At 42.4% G+C, this 16,165-nt stretch overlaps 1 protein-coding gene across 1 annotated transcript in view; it reads left to right on the plus strand.

The window, feature by feature from the left end:
• PECR (peroxisomal trans-2-enoyl-CoA reductase) overlaps window positions 1-16,165 on the plus strand; it is a gene marked incomplete at its 3' end in the record, with an annotated part of 50,072 nt that overhangs the window by 22,005 nt on the left and 11,902 nt on the right. Inside the window, 3 exon segments of the mRNA XM_082658264.1 lie at window positions 2,025-2,063; window positions 2,065-2,137; window positions 4,807-4,909. Coding sequence (XP_082514390.1) covers window positions 2,025-2,063; window positions 2,065-2,137; window positions 4,807-4,909 — 215 coding nt within the window.

Raw genomic sequence — 16,165 nt, forward strand, 5'->3', positions numbered from 1 at the left:
ACACTGCCAAAGGATGGAGCCACTGCTCAATATTGAAACAAAACTCAGCACAAAACCACATTTATTGCTGGTCAGCCACAGTCTCTTGGAGTAGACTCTTGAGGCTTTTTATTCCCCCCCCCCCCTTGGGGGGAAGTATGGTTTTAGAGATTTGCAGACTTCTAGAAGCCATGGTTACTTGGGTGAGAGGGTTGTTGTTTGGCTGACACTCAGAAAGGAACTTATTGGACTGAGTCTTCCGGATTGGCTAACTTGCAGAGTCAAAGAGCTCTCACTGATTGGTTGACTAACAAAACGTGTTCTCAGGGCCAGTTGTCATTGATTGATTACACAGGGTAAAACTAGTTCTGATGGCCACCTGTGACTAGGCCCCATCAGCCCTTCCCCAGGAATATGGGAACTTATAAATTATTAATTCTATACTAACTGTGTCCAATAGAAATGTGATAATAGTCACATATGTAATGTTAAACTTCATAATAGCCACATTAGGAAAAGTTTTAGAAAGAAGTGAAATTAGTTTTAGAAATATATTTTATTTAACCCAATATATCTAAAACATTATCATTTTAACATGTAATCATTATAAAAATTATTTATGAGATTATTTAACATTCTTCTTTCCATACCAGGTCTTCAAAATCTGATGTGTGGTTTTATACTTACAGCACATCTCAATTCAGACTAGCGGTATGGAAATGCTTTGGTTGTGTCATATGGCCAGTGGCCTCCATTTTCGACAGTGCCGTCCTATAATAGCTGCTGGGGATACAAGGATGGAGAGAAGGCTATGCTTCCCTCCAGGGTCTCAGAGTCTCAGAGAGGCAGGGCCATGTAAACAAACATGCTATAGAGCTCTGTGCAGGCCCAGGACTGGGGTGAGGCAAGCAAGGTACAAACACAATATTTAAGGACCCACTTGCTCTCAGGGTTGCATAGGTGCAGGGTCTGCCCCCAGGGTGAGCACCTCCTTAACTGCTGCACCCTGGACCCCAAACACCTTGTTAGCCTCACCCTAGTCCCAGGGCAACCTGATCAAATGGCAGATTCTGGGGCCCTAACTCTAGAGCTTCCAATTCAGGCAATCGCAAGTAGGGTCTTGGAATCTGGAGTTTCAGTAAGCACCCCTAGGGATTCTAATGCAGGGGTTTAAGATCACCCTTTGAGAAACTCTGCCTGTGCCAGCAGCCTCATGTGAGCGTTCCTTTACATCCAGTGAAATAATTTCTGTCTTTCTCTTTGGTTTTGGAAGTAGATGTTGCTAAACTCATCAATTACCTATCTGCACTTTTCGGGGCTGCAGTGGGATTCTCAGGTCCCTCTGGTAGAAAGCTCTGAGTTGCTGGGCTTTGGGCCTAAAAGGACCATGGACTAAACAAACTAGAAAGCCAGTTTATTGTTATACAGACACAATGACTATTTCAGCGAGAAAACTGTAAAAGGCATGTGGTGGTGTTGAAAACAATGAGGATTGTGGGGGCTTCCCTGGTGGCGCAGTGGTTGAGAGTCCTCCTGCCGATGCAGGGGACACGGGTTCATGCCCCGGTCCGGGAAGATCCCACATGCCGCGGAGCAGCTGGGCCCGTGAGCCATGGCCGCTGAGCCTGCGCGTCCGGAGCCTGTGCTCCGCAATGGGAGAGGCCACAACAGTGAGAGGCCCGCGTACCGCAAAAACAAAAGCAAAAACAATGAGGAATGTGCAAAGAACCGAATTATTTGAGATGGGAGAGAGCAGACACTGAGCACTGCGTTCACTTTTGGCTGCTTCACATTGTGTAGTTCGTTTGACTCTGTCCGAGGCTCTTTTTATCTTGCCTTCACCCTAGTCACGTACCTAATTTTAATGATGCTCAAATAGAAAAAGGTGTCTGTCTATGCACCTTCAGGTTATAGCACACACAGACTGGCATTCTGGGCTGTAGGAGTCAAGATACAGACCTGTAACTTCAGATGCGTTTACTCGGGAATGTGAAACAGCCCAAAATGAGGAGTATCTGATGTTTCCTATACATGTGTGTGCTTCCGTCTCCCCCTTGGTGTGCTTCCTGCTATCTCCTGCAGCTTTCCTTTATCACCAGACACTTGGTGGATGTGGATGGGGGCCAGTCTCTGTACACACGCTCATTTGAGATACCAGGTGAGCAGTTGAGAAATGAGTAGTCACTCACTTTACACCTTCTTCTGTTCAGGATTTCAAAAGTTCTTTAGGTACTTAAGAGATAAGCTTTTTTTTTCTTGTAGAACATCAAAAATGTACAAAATATTTATAGTCATCATATGATTTTTTTTTTTTTTTGCGGTACGCGCGCCTCTCACTGCTGCGGCCTCTCCCGCTGCGGAGCACAGGCTCTGGACGCCCAGGCTCAGCGGCCATGGCTCACGGGCCCAGGTGCTCCGCGGCATGTGGGATCCTCCCGGACCGAGGCATGAACCCGCGTTCCCTGCATCGGCAGGCAGACCCTCAACCACTGCGCCACCAGGGAAGCCCATCATATGATTTTTAAAGGCAGTGTTTCTAGTCCAGAAAATATCTGAATATATTATAGCACACAGCTTTACATATTAAAAAAGTTGTTTGTGTGTGCATAGGCTGGTAAATTTTAACCTTGAAAAGTACTCTTAATATGAGTATATACATACAAAGGAGAGATAGAACGGAGGCAAGAAGGTGTCATACTTTTGAGAGTGAACTTCTCTTTGTTTCTCCAGTAAGTGGCTTGTGTATCTGAGCGGAAGAATCAGACCTGTTAGGTGGGGAGGGATGATATGGTGCTATTTTATACTATCTTTGCGTTATAGATTGAATGAAACCATATGAATTTGCCGTGTTCATTCATTTTTGATGTACAAAACAGCAGTTTTATAAGACTCATCCAAATGTAGATATTACACACAAATATCTGTGTGTGTGTGTTTATCTTATGGCTGGACCATAGAACTTGGGGGTTGGAAGGGTCCTAAAAAATCTGTCCAGCATCCTGATTTAACAAATGACAAGACACATCCATGGATTCAAGGCATGTCCAAGCTAATCACTCCCAAAATGTAGAAAAGAATATGAAATTCAAATGTATTTGAACTGTTGCTAAAGATAGTTGATTAAATGGCTGCTAGTGAATTAAAATGTGGTTGATGTAACATATGTGTACTTGAATTTAACATCAGGGACCTACTCTTTTCAACCTACTCTTTTATGTGCTAATAGTCTTATCAAGGGTTCAGACCTTCTTTGCATTAATCACTGATTAGTTTGGATCTGTAATATTACTTACTATTTTCCCCTCCCGTATATTTCTTTACTAATAGCACCAATGTGGTGACGTGCATAAGATACTGTGGCTTTAAGGATCTCATTTGGAAACACAGAAATGCCTACATGGTTATACAGTATTGTTTTCTGATAGTATTTAATGTAGCAAGGGTGGGGGGAAAATCTTTCCATTTCCCTCACCAGTGGAGTTGAGTCAGTATTTGTTAAAGTGAGGTACATCGTTTTTCCTTTTTAAAGAAGAAAAAAAAAACTCGAGGTGAGTGCTTCTCCAGGCCTCCAGTGAAATGGTTTTCTTTTGTAATTCTAACACAGTTTTTTCATCAGTACAAAAAACAGGTTTTAAGTTTTTTGAAGAAAGCAGGCACACCCATCTTTGAAGAATATACTGCCCCCAAATAATGAGCAGGCATAGTCAGCCTTTCCTTCTAAAGTTTTCTGTAAGATTGCCAGCCCTGCAGTGAGAATGCCTGGGATGGAAGCTTGGCTATACCCTTATTAGCTGATGTTCTTGGGAAAATTCATTTCTGGAAGCCTTCATGTTCTTTTCTATAAAGTGAGGTCCCTTATAGTATTCATTTCATCAGCTGTTGGGAAGATTAGATTAGTTAATGCATGTTTAAAGTCCTGTGTCAGATAGGATGCTTTTAGCTACAACTCAAACTGGCTTAAGCAATGAAGGAATTTGTTGTCTCAAATAACAGGTGAGACTTGACTCTGCAGCTCAGTGATCTCATCAAGGGCATTTTTTTCCTTTTCCCTCTGTTTTTGCTGCTATGATGTTGGCCATATTGTAAGATGGACTCTCCTGGTAGCAGGATGGCTGCCTGCTGCACCTGCAGCTACAGGCTTCTTTGTTCACATCCACCTGGACAGAGACAGAGGGGAGGGAATGACTTTGTCTCAGCATTTCTAACCAAATTCTGAGACTCCCTCTGCTTGGGACCAGCTTATGCAAGTGTCCATCCTCAACCAGTAACCCCAGCCAGGGGAACAGAGTGCACTTATGACTTAGATCAGTCATTGATCTGAGTAGGGTCACTTCCCCAGAACCTCATGGTTTTCTAAATGGAAACTGAGGCTGTTGGAGAGAGGAGATGGGAGACTGGCTGCTGGGGGTGTGGGCAACTCTAAGTGTCTGGTACAAAGTAAGCATGTTTTAGAAGATGTTATTATTAAGGACGTAAGATTGAATGTCTACATTATGTCCAGCACTGTACATAGGAACCACATTAACTCTCTCAACTTTAACAGATAGATGTTGTTATCCCCTTTAATAGATGAGGAAACTGAGGCACAGGAAGAGTAACTTCTCCAAATCTGTAGAAGTAACTTCTACAAAAGCTACTAAGTGGCGGAGATGGGATTCAAATTGAGGTTTTTTTCAAAACCTTTGCCATTCGTCCCAGTAATTTCTTTTTTCTTGCTGAGAAAAGGGGTGAACCAGGGAAAATGACAAAATGGTTTGGTGGAAACTAAGAGGACTAATGAGGTTAATAGATTTGCGTCTGACCTGAGGTTTTCCACTTACTTAACAGATCATGACAACTGGCCCGAGGAAGTAGGGGACCTTTCTTTTGTCAAAAGGATTAAAGAGTCTTCTAAGCAAAGAGGCAAGCTCTTGGCTAAGGAAACATGGAAGTGTCCTTTGTCCCCAAATACCTTAACATCTCAACAATGCACTTCTATACTTTACAGGAACATATAATCTGTATGGAAAACTTACATTCTGATTTTTTAATGTTATCAATTACATCTATGCAAAAACTATTACTGAAATAAATGCATTTTTAAGTCCCAACCAATGCCCTTTAGCTTGTGATCAAAAAAATTTTTTGAATGGAAGTTAACATACTTTATGATTATACTTTTTATTTCTAAGAATGGTATTTGAAAAGTGAAATATTTCAATTTAATGGTAGGGGTATCATGATCTCCCAAAAGGATTTAATATTTAATTGTAAAGGTAGGCAGTAAATCTAACTTGTGGCATCATTATGATTTTTACAACAGAAATATACAAAGAATCATTTTTGGTGGCAGATATAATGCTTTTGGATCAGTAAAGCTTTATGTAATTATTGCTGTGTGGTTTGTTCATGAAGCCAATTTTGTGTAAACCCTCTTAATTAAAAAGAAAAATAAAGTCACAAGTAGTATTTTTTGCAGTGCTTGATATGTGTCTTGATTTCTTAGCCAAAGATTCCTCTTTCTCCATGTTTCTCCTTTTTACGCAAAAAAAATTTTTTATTTAAAATTTATGCAGTTGTATTAGGGTTCTGCTTTCTTCCTTCAGTTTATCCTTTCTGGCAATCAGTCCCGATTTATGACATGCCACCTACAAACTCTGTATGTTCATTTCTCCTCTTAATCAAACCTCTTTAAAGAGACTTATTCCCTCTTGAAGTGAAGCAGTTTCTTTATCAGTAACAGTCAGTTCAAAGTATATGATTGACCAAGCTCTGGGGTAGGGGGCCCAGAATCTGTAATTTTTGCAGCATCCCAAGCAGGTCTGGGACTAGGATGAGGCCAATGAGCTGCCTTGGTTTGGGCCCCATGTAAGGAGGTGCTCACTCTCAGAAGTGAACAAGTGCAAGGCCACCCTTGAGAGTGAGCCCATGTTCACTTAAATGTTGTCCTCATTCTGTGAATGTGGAAAGATCAGAAATCTTCCTTTCCTCCTAGACTACATTTTAACAGTAGCCTTCTGGAGATGATAACATCACAGCTTCTAAGAATTACAAGCCACAGCTTCTAAGAATTACAAGCTTCTAAGAATTACAACCTGTGGCCCCGGCACAGGTTGGTGCGGAAGATGCAAGAAGCAGGGCTTGCTTTTCAAATTGCTTCGTGTTGGTGACTGCTGACAACCCCTTATATCTCCATAGGTTGACATTTGCTTATTTCTGTTTAAGACATGGAGGCTGCCCTACGTAGCACTAAACTCAGCTCCAGCTCCTTATTAGATCTTCTTGTTCGACTGTCACTGTACAGCTGATCATTATCTGTGCTCTAGAAATATAAGTCTGCTCTCCAGGATTTCTGTGTGTGTCATAGTAATGTCTTGTCAATAATGTTCTTCTGCTACTGCACTTGGTAAATTTTGCTGTAGATTGGATGTTCCTGAACAGCCTGACTCATTCATTCAGCTAATAGTTTGGAGCCCCTACTATGTGCTCAGCATTATGGTGGGAGTTCAGTAGTGAAAAAAAATACGCACAGAAATTTAAAATTCCCAAATAATCTTTTTTTGTTTTATTTATTTATTTTTATTGAAGTATAGTTGATTTACAATGTTGTGTTAGTTTCAGGTGTACAGCAAAGCAATTCAGTTTCATACACACACACACACACACACACACACACACACATATCCTTTTTCAGATTCTTTTTCCACTATAGGTTATTATAAGATATTGAATATATACTAGTGTGTATCTGTTAATTCCAGACTCCTAATTTATCCCCGCCTTTCCCCTTTGGTAACCATAAATTTGTTTTCTGTGTCTCTTTCTGTTTTGTAAATAGGTTCATTTGTATCATTTTTTAAGATTCTACATGTAAGTGATGTCATATGATATTTGTCTTTCTCTGTCTGACTTATTTCATTTAGTATGATAATCTCTAGGTCCGTCCATGTTGCTGCAAATGGCATTATTTCATTCTTTTTTATGGCTGAGGAGTATTCTGTTGTATATATGTACCACATCTTCTTTATCCATTCATCTATTGATGGACATTTAGGTTGCTTCCATGTCTTGGCTATTGTAAATAGTGCTGCTGTAAACATTGGGGTATATGTATCTTTTCGAATTAGAGTCTTCATCTTTTCCAGATATATGTCCAGGTGTGGGATTGCTGAATCATATGGCAGCTCTCTTTTTAGTTGTTTTAAAGAACCTCCATGCTATTTTCCATAGTGGCTACACCAATTTACATTTCCACTAGCAGGATAGGAGGATTCCCTTTCTCCTCTCCAGCATAGAATTCTCCATTATTTTAGGTGCTACAGAGGATAAGGTCATGGTACTAAAGGCATATAACAGGAAGAAAAAGACATCTTGAGAAAAACAAAAGCAATTCTATAATCATGTTAAAAGAGGTTGTTGATAAGGTGACCTTTGTCACCCCCTTCCACACACACTGCTCTTTAGGTTCGTGGCTTGTGTTAGTTCAGGTCCTCAGAGAAGAAGATGCGAGGGAAGAGTAAGATGTGCTTGAGACTTCTGGGGAATGTGCCCGTGGAGCGTAAAGGGCAGGGAGCCTGAGAAGGCATCCACAGCCTTCAGACTGTGATGGAGTCTGAGACTTGTAAAAGAAGGAGGAAGAGGGCTTCCCTGGTGGCGCAGTGGTTGAGAGTCCGCCTGCCGATGCAGGGGACACGGGTTCGTGCTCCGGTCCGGGAAGATCTCACATGCCGCGGAGCAGCTGGGCCCGTGAGCCATGGCCGCGGAGCCTGCGCGTCCGGAGCCTGGGCTCCGCAACGGCAGACGCCACAACAGTGAGAGGCCCACGTACCGCAAAAAAAAAAAAAAAGAGGAGGAAGAGAGGAATGGGCAGGAAACACCTTGGACTGTAGCCACGGTTGCCACACGTGCGCAAACACAGTCACAGTGGGGCAAAAGGGTATCAGGAGGCATTCAGTGGGTCACCTGGTTCCCTGTCCCTCCCTGTCCCCACTGTAGAAGAGCAGCTCTGACTCCTTCTGCCGGTGATGGCAACTCCTTTTCTCACCAGCTGGTACCTGGTCACAGGGCGTCTAAAGTGCCCTAGAATCAGACACAGTTTAGTTTAATGGAACCTTGCTGTGTCCCTTGACAAGAGTTGCCCCTTTGGGACAAGGACCTCCAACGCCGCAGAGCCCAGAATTGCAGGGACGGGGAGGACAGAGTCCCATGGTGGATCTTAGGGAGCGATGGCAAGTAGAGCCACTCCCTCTTCCACTCCTCGATTCCCAGCGTGTTCCCAAAGCCAATGGGGACACGCGTCCTGAAGAACAGTTCTCCATCCTTTCAGATGGTGGGTGGCACCTCAGCTGTGCCTTGGCTGTTGTAGTCCTCTGTGAGGCTGGCTGCTTCTCGAAATGTGGGGTGTGACACAATCAATGGTTCCATGATCCACTCTGATCACCTGGTTGGACGCTGGGGCACAGGATTCCACACCTGTGGATCCCATCTTATATAAGCTCCTAGATAGCAGTGATGTCTGAGTTCCTGTGAACAGGAAAGGCAAACTCTTACCTGGAATGGTATCTATCACTTCTCTCACTGTAAGGTGTGACACAGATACTATGCAATCATTTGAACAGGGAAAGTTTAATATAAAGAATTATTAACTCTAACAGGGGATTGGCTAGTAGGAAGTAAAGAGAACTTTAAAGGATACAGGAATAGTAGACAGAAGGAGTAGCTATACAGGGCTGATAGAAAGAGAATTGCCCATCCACGCACCCCTCCGCCCAAGGGCTGAGGGAGGGCATGGCTGTGGTTCACTGGATGGCAGAGAAGTCACTCGTCATCTGTGGTGCTCTGCTGGTGGAATTTGCTAGAAATCTGCCCTCTAGGGTGCCGGGGGGGGGGGGCAGCTGCTGCAGCTGCTGGCCAAGGTGCACTGCTGCCTGGGGGCTGCCAGGTGGCGGGCAGTACAGGAGTCAAGAAGCAAAACCCTTTTCCTCCCGCGTCTCTCCATCGCCCTCTACTGACAAAGCTTTGGTGCTAGCTGGCAAAGGAGGAGCTACGTAAAGGGCCTGGATCCATTTTCAAGGAGCAGAGAAGCAATACATCCATAACTGGCTCACGTGTCGACTTGCCGTCCAGCAGCGCTTGTTCACCACGAGGAATGTGCCATCTCGGTGCTCAGCGTTGGTCTCTGTGTGGACAGATTGGACATTCAGAGGCAGCACTAACTATATGGGCCTTGGGTAATCGGGGTTACATGCTGGATTTCTGCTTTCCTCCATCCCTGAGCCCATGGTGCCAGTTCTGCGGTGGCCGACGAGGAAGCCCGAGCAACACTGACGGGCTGAGTCTTCTTTTCTGCTTGGTTGTTCTGTGCCTCTTCCATGGTGGATGCCTTCTGGGGAGCATTACTGTGTGAGACAGAAATAAACACGTTGTGCCCACTCCTCTGTGTTTATCCATATGTCTCTACCTCAGACCCCCTGGTTTCCAATCTTTCAGTCCTTTTCCTTCCAGGTTCTTGGCCAAAGAACCAGACCTTGGGCCACTGTGCAGGAATCTGTACATTCTCACCTTGGGCTTCCTTTTTTCCAGTGTGGATACCAGCTGCACTGCCTGCACACTGCCTCTGAGAAAGATTTTTCCCACTCCACTGTCTTACAGGGCCACCCCTGAATGTGGCTATAATGAAGTTCTGACAATGGTGAAGGAGAGAGGGAAGGAAGGAGGCCTGGGTAGGAAGAGTCTCAGACCGCCGCACAGTCGGAGGAAGTGTCCACCAGGCTGACGCATCTGCTGCCCAAGTTTTGGGGCCAAAGTCACCCATTGGTCTCTTAGGAATGGGTGTGAATTAACAGCTTAGCTGTGCTCAGTCTAGGTGGGAGCAGCCCAAGGGCAAATGCAGTGGTGGATCCACCGGTGCCGCAGCTGGAGCTGTCAGTCAGCTCTGTTCCCCATGGCAGGAGATGTAAACAGTGCATTTTCATGGCTGCCACGGGGCTAGATGCTGTACCTGTGAAAGTTACCATTGGCCACATTTGTTTTGGGTTTTTTTTTTTTTGAATTTTATTTTTTTATACAGCAGGTTTTTATTAGTCACCAATTTTATACACATCAGTGTATACATGTCAATCCCAATCGCCCAGTTCATCACACCACCAACCCCACCCCCCCACGGCTTTCCCCCCTTGGTGTCCATACGTTTGTTCTCTACATCTGTGTCTCTATTTCTGCCCTGCAAACCAGTTCATCTGTATCATTTTTCTAGGTTCCACATATATGCGTTAATATGCGATATTTGTTTTTCTCTTTCTGACTTACTTTACTCTGTATGACAGTCTCTAGATCCATCCATGCCTCTACAAATGACCCAATTTCGTTCCTTTTTATGGCTGAGTAATATTCCATTGTATATATGTACCACATCTTCTTTATCCATTCGTCTGTCGATGGGCATTTAGGTTGCTTCCATGACCTGGCTATTGTAAATAGTGCTGCAATGAACATTGGGGTGCATGTGTCTTTTTGAATTATGGTTTTCTCTGGGTATGTGCCCAGTAGTGGGATTGCTGGATCATATGGTAGTTCTATTTTTAGTTTTTTAAGGAACCTCCATACTGTTCTCCACAGTGGCTGTATCAATTTACATTCCCACCAACAGTGCAAGAGGGTTCCCTTTTCTTCACACCCTCTCCAGCATTTGTTGTTTGTAGATTTTCTGATGATGCCCATTCTAACTGGTGTGAGGTGATACCTCATTGTAGTTTTGATTTGCATTTCTCTAATAATTAGTGACGTTGAGCAGCTTTTCATGTGCTTCTTGGCCATCTGTATGTCTTCTTTGGAGAAATGTCTATTTAGGTCTTCTGCCCATTTTTGGATTGGGTTGTTTGTTTCTTTAATATTGAGCTGCATGAGCTGTTTATATATTTTGGAGATTAATCCTTTGTCTGTTGATTCGTTTGCAAATATTTTCTCCCATTCTGAGGATTGTCTTTTCGTCTTGTTTATGCAGAGCTCTTGGTGAACTCTCTCGTTCCGTGAGTTATAGATTTTAGGGTCTGCTGGAGTCCCAACTGCCTGGGTTCAAATCCCAGCTTCTACCACTTACTTGCTCTTGTGACAGCTTTGAGACAATTGAGGAATTTGAATATGGATTGGGTATTAGTAGGTAATGTCAGAGAATTACTGGTCATTTTGTTAGATGTGCTAATGGCATGGCAGTTACATTTTTCTAAAATACCTTTACCCATTAGGGAAGAAATGTTGGTATTGGGATTTGCCTTAAAATACTCCAGTTTAGAAAAAAATGGTGGTGGGGGGGAAAGCAGGTGAAACCACATTGGAAGCATGGTAATAATTGTTTAAGCAAGGTGGCAGATACATTATATGTTATATGGCTAATGCTACTGTGCTCTCTACCTTTGGATAAGTTTAGAAATTCCCAAAATAAAAAATTATAAAATAAAAATGGTCTCATTAATTACTTGGGTAGAGGGTAACATGGACAAGAGTTAGTCAGTTATAAATAGAGGTTATTTGGAAGAAACAGGAGGCAATTTGCACTGGACAGCCAGTGGTTATGGGAGTACACAGGTGTGGCAGAGGGCGTGGAAGCTCAGCTTCAATATGGAATATGTATTTAGTGGTACAAAGCCATTGCTTCTTAAACTGAATTCTGCCCTGCAGACCCTGGACATAACCCACACGCTCCTGGCCAGCCTCCCACACTGGCTTAGTCAATATTACCAATTAGTCAGCTCCAGCACAAGTCAGTTGAGTACACATGGAGGCTTGCCAGAGATGGACTCTAGTCCAATTATTCTGGTAGCGTTGATGTACTTGAGTTCATGTATCGAATGGGAAGATGATATCCAATTGGTAAATGTGGAACAACTCGAACAAATCAGCAAAGTAAAAACAATATTCCTGGTTTCACGTGCATGTTTTGATCACTCAGTTTCTTTTTCATCTGTCCTGACTGAAGCACAAATTTATTTAGAGTTTATCGTTCTAAGTGTGACTCAACAGAGTCACCTTCTTTCAAATGCTAATAATCATCGTGGACTTAAATAGCAAAGATTTTTAAAAAGTCATTTCTATGGGTGATTCAGAGTAGATGTAATTCAGAATTCCTTACCCTGTAATTTTAATGTTCTGAAGTCAGAGCTGTATATCAAAGCTTGTTTTCTTAGATTTCTTCAGCTTCTTGTTTTCAGATGAACCAAGAGGAATAGTCTATTTCTTCCGGGAGGAAGATTCACCTGTAAGGCATTGAGTCTGGATTTGGTGTTAGTGGGATTGACTGTGGAGGGGAGGAAGAAGAGATGGAGCAACGTTCTCCTGTATTGTTGGGATGGAGATTAGGCAACCGGGAGGGTGGGTGCCTTTATCTGATTCTTTTTAATTAGTTCTTACTATTTTACTTGGAGGAATGAAACTACAGAGATTTCAGTGGAATACAGAAGAGCAGATTTTGATGAGCTAGCAAAGTGTGTGTGTGTGTGTGTGTGTGTGTGTGTGTGTGTGGGAATGGGCCTTGTAGTTGGCTTATGAGCTCATATTGGAGAGTAGAAATACAATGCCCACAAAGTTAAACTATAGAATCAGTACGTGATAGATAATAATAGGTAGCATTTATTGAGCTAGTACTATATGCCAGACACAGCCAAGCACCTTCCATGCATGATATTATTTTTAACCTTATGAAAACCACATGAGGTAGATTTCATCAGTACCAGTGTTTTACAATGAGGAAACTGGTACAAACAGATCAAGTAACTTGTTTAAGATCTCAGTTAGCAAATGGCAGAAGTGGGATTTGAACTAAAGGACTTTAGTTTTAGAGCCTGTGCCCAATGCAGTATACTGAGAAAGACCAGAACCAAGACATCAAGAAATAATTTAAAAAAAAAACTTTAATGGAACTATTCGAACACACGTTAAAGTAAAGAGAATAATATAATAATATCCACTGCCCAGCTTTAACGATGATCTATATTTTTCCAAATCTGTCTTTCTCCCCTACTTGAGTTTTTTTTTTTTTTTTTTTTTTTTTGCGGTACGCGGGCCTCTCACTGTTGTGGCCTCTCCCGTTGCAGAGCACAGGCTCCGGACGCGCAGGCTCAGCAGCCATGGCTCACGGGCCCAGTCGCTCCGCGGCATGTGGGAACTTCCCGAACCGGGGCACGAACCCGTGTCCCCTGCATCAGCAGGCGGACTCTCAACCACTGCGCCACCAGGGAAGCCCCCTCCCCTACTTGAGTTTTAAGTATTTTAGGGTAGATTCCAAATGTCCTGCCATTTCACAGAAAGTTAATTTTAATCTGACTGAAAATATTAATGCGAACAGAAAAACATATATCACTGTCAAAAGTGGGAGAGTGATCCACCGTGGTAGTGTAAGAAAACCCCATGTGGCCACCAACAGTAGTGCCCACCTACCACTAGCCATAAGGCACATGCCCCATCCAAGGGCTACAAATGTTCACTTTGCTTGGCATATACATCCCTCTTTTGCAGAAGGATGCATCAGACTCTCAGTGCTAAATTCATTAAACCATCTATCTCCCTTTCCTCCAAAACCATGTCCAAAAATAAATTCAAAAATTTGATTTTCTGGGCAGCTTTGCTAAAGGGAGCTAATGGCCTGCTCTGGCCCATAGGAATTTTCAGCCAGCTTGGGAGTTTAATTAATTAATTAATTTTATTTTTGGCTGCGTTGGGTCTTTGTTGCTGTACGTGGGCTTTCTCTAGTTGCGGCAAGCAGGGGCTACTCTTTGTTGCGGTGTGCGGGCTTCTCATTGTGGTGGCTTCTCTTGTTGTGGAGCATGGGCTCTAGGCATGCAGGCTTCAGTAGTTGCAGCATGCAGGCTCAGTAGTTGTGGCTCGCAGGCCCTAGAGTGCACAGGTTTCAGTAGTTGTGGCACACGGGCTTAGTTGCTCCACGGAATGTGGGATCTTCCTGGACCATGGATTGAACCCATGTCCCCTGCATTGGCAGGCAGATTCCCAACCACTATACCACCAGGGAAGTCCCGTGCTTGAGAGTTTTATGTAAGTCTAGACAGCATCCTTCAATTTCTGGTGAGTTTGTGAACATAATTCGGCATCCTTGAATTCTGAGAACTTTGGACAGCTGGATAACAAGTTTGAGTTTCTACACCTGCAAACAGGTTTGAGTTGCTAGACCTGGAGCGCCAGCCTCTTGGCAGTGGGAATTGTTTATTACACTTCCTGCCTGGTTTTAATCATTTGCCTTGGCTGCCCTAACTTAGCAGCCTCAGTCCTTCTTTATATCACCTTCCATGATGCTATACAAATTCAAATTTTCAAAATTCAAGTATATTTGAGAAAATATCCAGAATATATCAAGATCAAGCAGAATTAAATTAATACACTATAAGTGGGAAAACATCAAGATATGACACATTTAAATCCTGCCTGGAAAGATCAAGTGGAAACTTTGCTGTTGATTTGTATATATTTTTGGACTAAGTTTTTTGGAGTCAATTTCTAAAAGACAACTTTGGTTTACAAACATAACACACTTCAAATGTAGTTTATTTCAATATAAAGCACATGAGGGTGGGAGGGAGGGAGATGCAAGCGGGAAGAGATATGGGAACATATGTATATATATAACTGATTCATTTTGTTGTGAAGCTGAAACTAACATACCATTGTAAAGCAATTATACTCCAATAAAGATGTTTAAAAAAATATAAAGCACATGTTTTATATCATATTTACATGAAACTTTAGCTTGTTAGTTTTAGTGCAGAAATACAAATTCTTGTATGGAATTCAAAATGCCATGTCTCAAATTTAAAATTTTTAGTCTGGAATAACTGTACTGAAGAGAAAAAAAGAAAATTGCATTCTTGAAAATTCAGATAAACATTAAAATTTTAAATTTCATTATATAATAGGTTTTAAATATGTTTTGAAATTCAGAAAGTATTTTGTACAGAAACTTCAAATTTGGAATGCTTTAGAAAAACAATGAAATTTATAAATGGTTCTTTTATCAGAGAGGATGGGGGAGAGGATAATTGATTTGACACTCACTTGCCTAGAACATGGACTTTTGCTGTTAGGCGTATTTTTTTAATGTATGTATGTATGTCTGTGTTGGGTCTTCACTGGTGCGCGGGCTTCTCTAGTTGTGAGCGGGGGCTACTCTTCGTTGCGGTGTGTGGGCTTCTCATTGCAGTGGCTTCTCTTGTTGGGAGCATGGGCTCTAGGCACGTGGGCTTCAGTAGTTGTGGCACTCAGGCTTCAGTAGTTGTGGCTCATGGGCTCTAGAGCGCAGGCTTAGTTGCTCCACGGCATGTAGGATCTTCCCAGACCAGGGCTTAAACCCGTGTCCCCTGCATTGGCAGGCGGATTCTTAACCAGTGCGCCACCAGGGAAGTCCCTGTTAGGCATATTTTAAATCGACACTTGAAGGTCCTGGTATCTTAACTGTTTCATGGCTTTTGGACTGTTCCTTTTACTTCAAAGTTAAATTTCTCTTATGAATTTCAGACTATGCTGGGTAATAGTGGTGGAGTGGTCGTAGGGGTAAAGGGAGTTATTTGTTTAAATATAGCTTAATTCACATAACGTTTAGCTTCAAACAAATATATTTACACTGTTACTCTGTCTTTCGTGTCACCAAACACCAGACACATTAAAGCAAAGTATTCAGATGCAGTTCTTCATGTTTTTACCAGTAAAAGATGAATGTTTTTCATCAAGTATTTAAAAAAATTGTTTGTTTGAAGTGTGCCTTTCCAAATCATTTTGGAGATTCTGAAATATCTGAACATTATTTTTATTTCAAAAAATTTTTAAGGCTGTATTAATCACAATACTCCAAACTCCTTTTGTAGGAAAATATCCTTTAGTTGTAAACAGAAATTACTTGCCCCGTTTAAATCAGTTGCTTATAGTTATACATAATTTTGTATCTATTCAGTATCTACTTGAGTAGGATGCTTGACTTTAAATACAGAGTTTTACCTGACTTGCCTTATGTAATCTAAATTTACTCTGAGGACAGAGTTACAATGTTTTGGTAATATCCAGTTACTCAAAAGCGGGAGGCTCCTACAGTAGAGGGTTAATTTTTTTTTTTTCTTTTCAATCCCAACCAGGGATTGAACCCAGGCCCTGGGCAGTGAAAGCACAGAGTCCTAACCACTGGACTGCCAGGGAATTTCCAGTAGAGGGTTAA

The sequence above is a fragment of the Grampus griseus genome (genome assembly GCF_964374135.1).
Source record: "Grampus griseus genome assembly, chromosome: 7".
Taxonomy (NCBI): domain Eukaryota; kingdom Metazoa; phylum Chordata; class Mammalia; order Artiodactyla; family Delphinidae; genus Grampus; species Grampus griseus.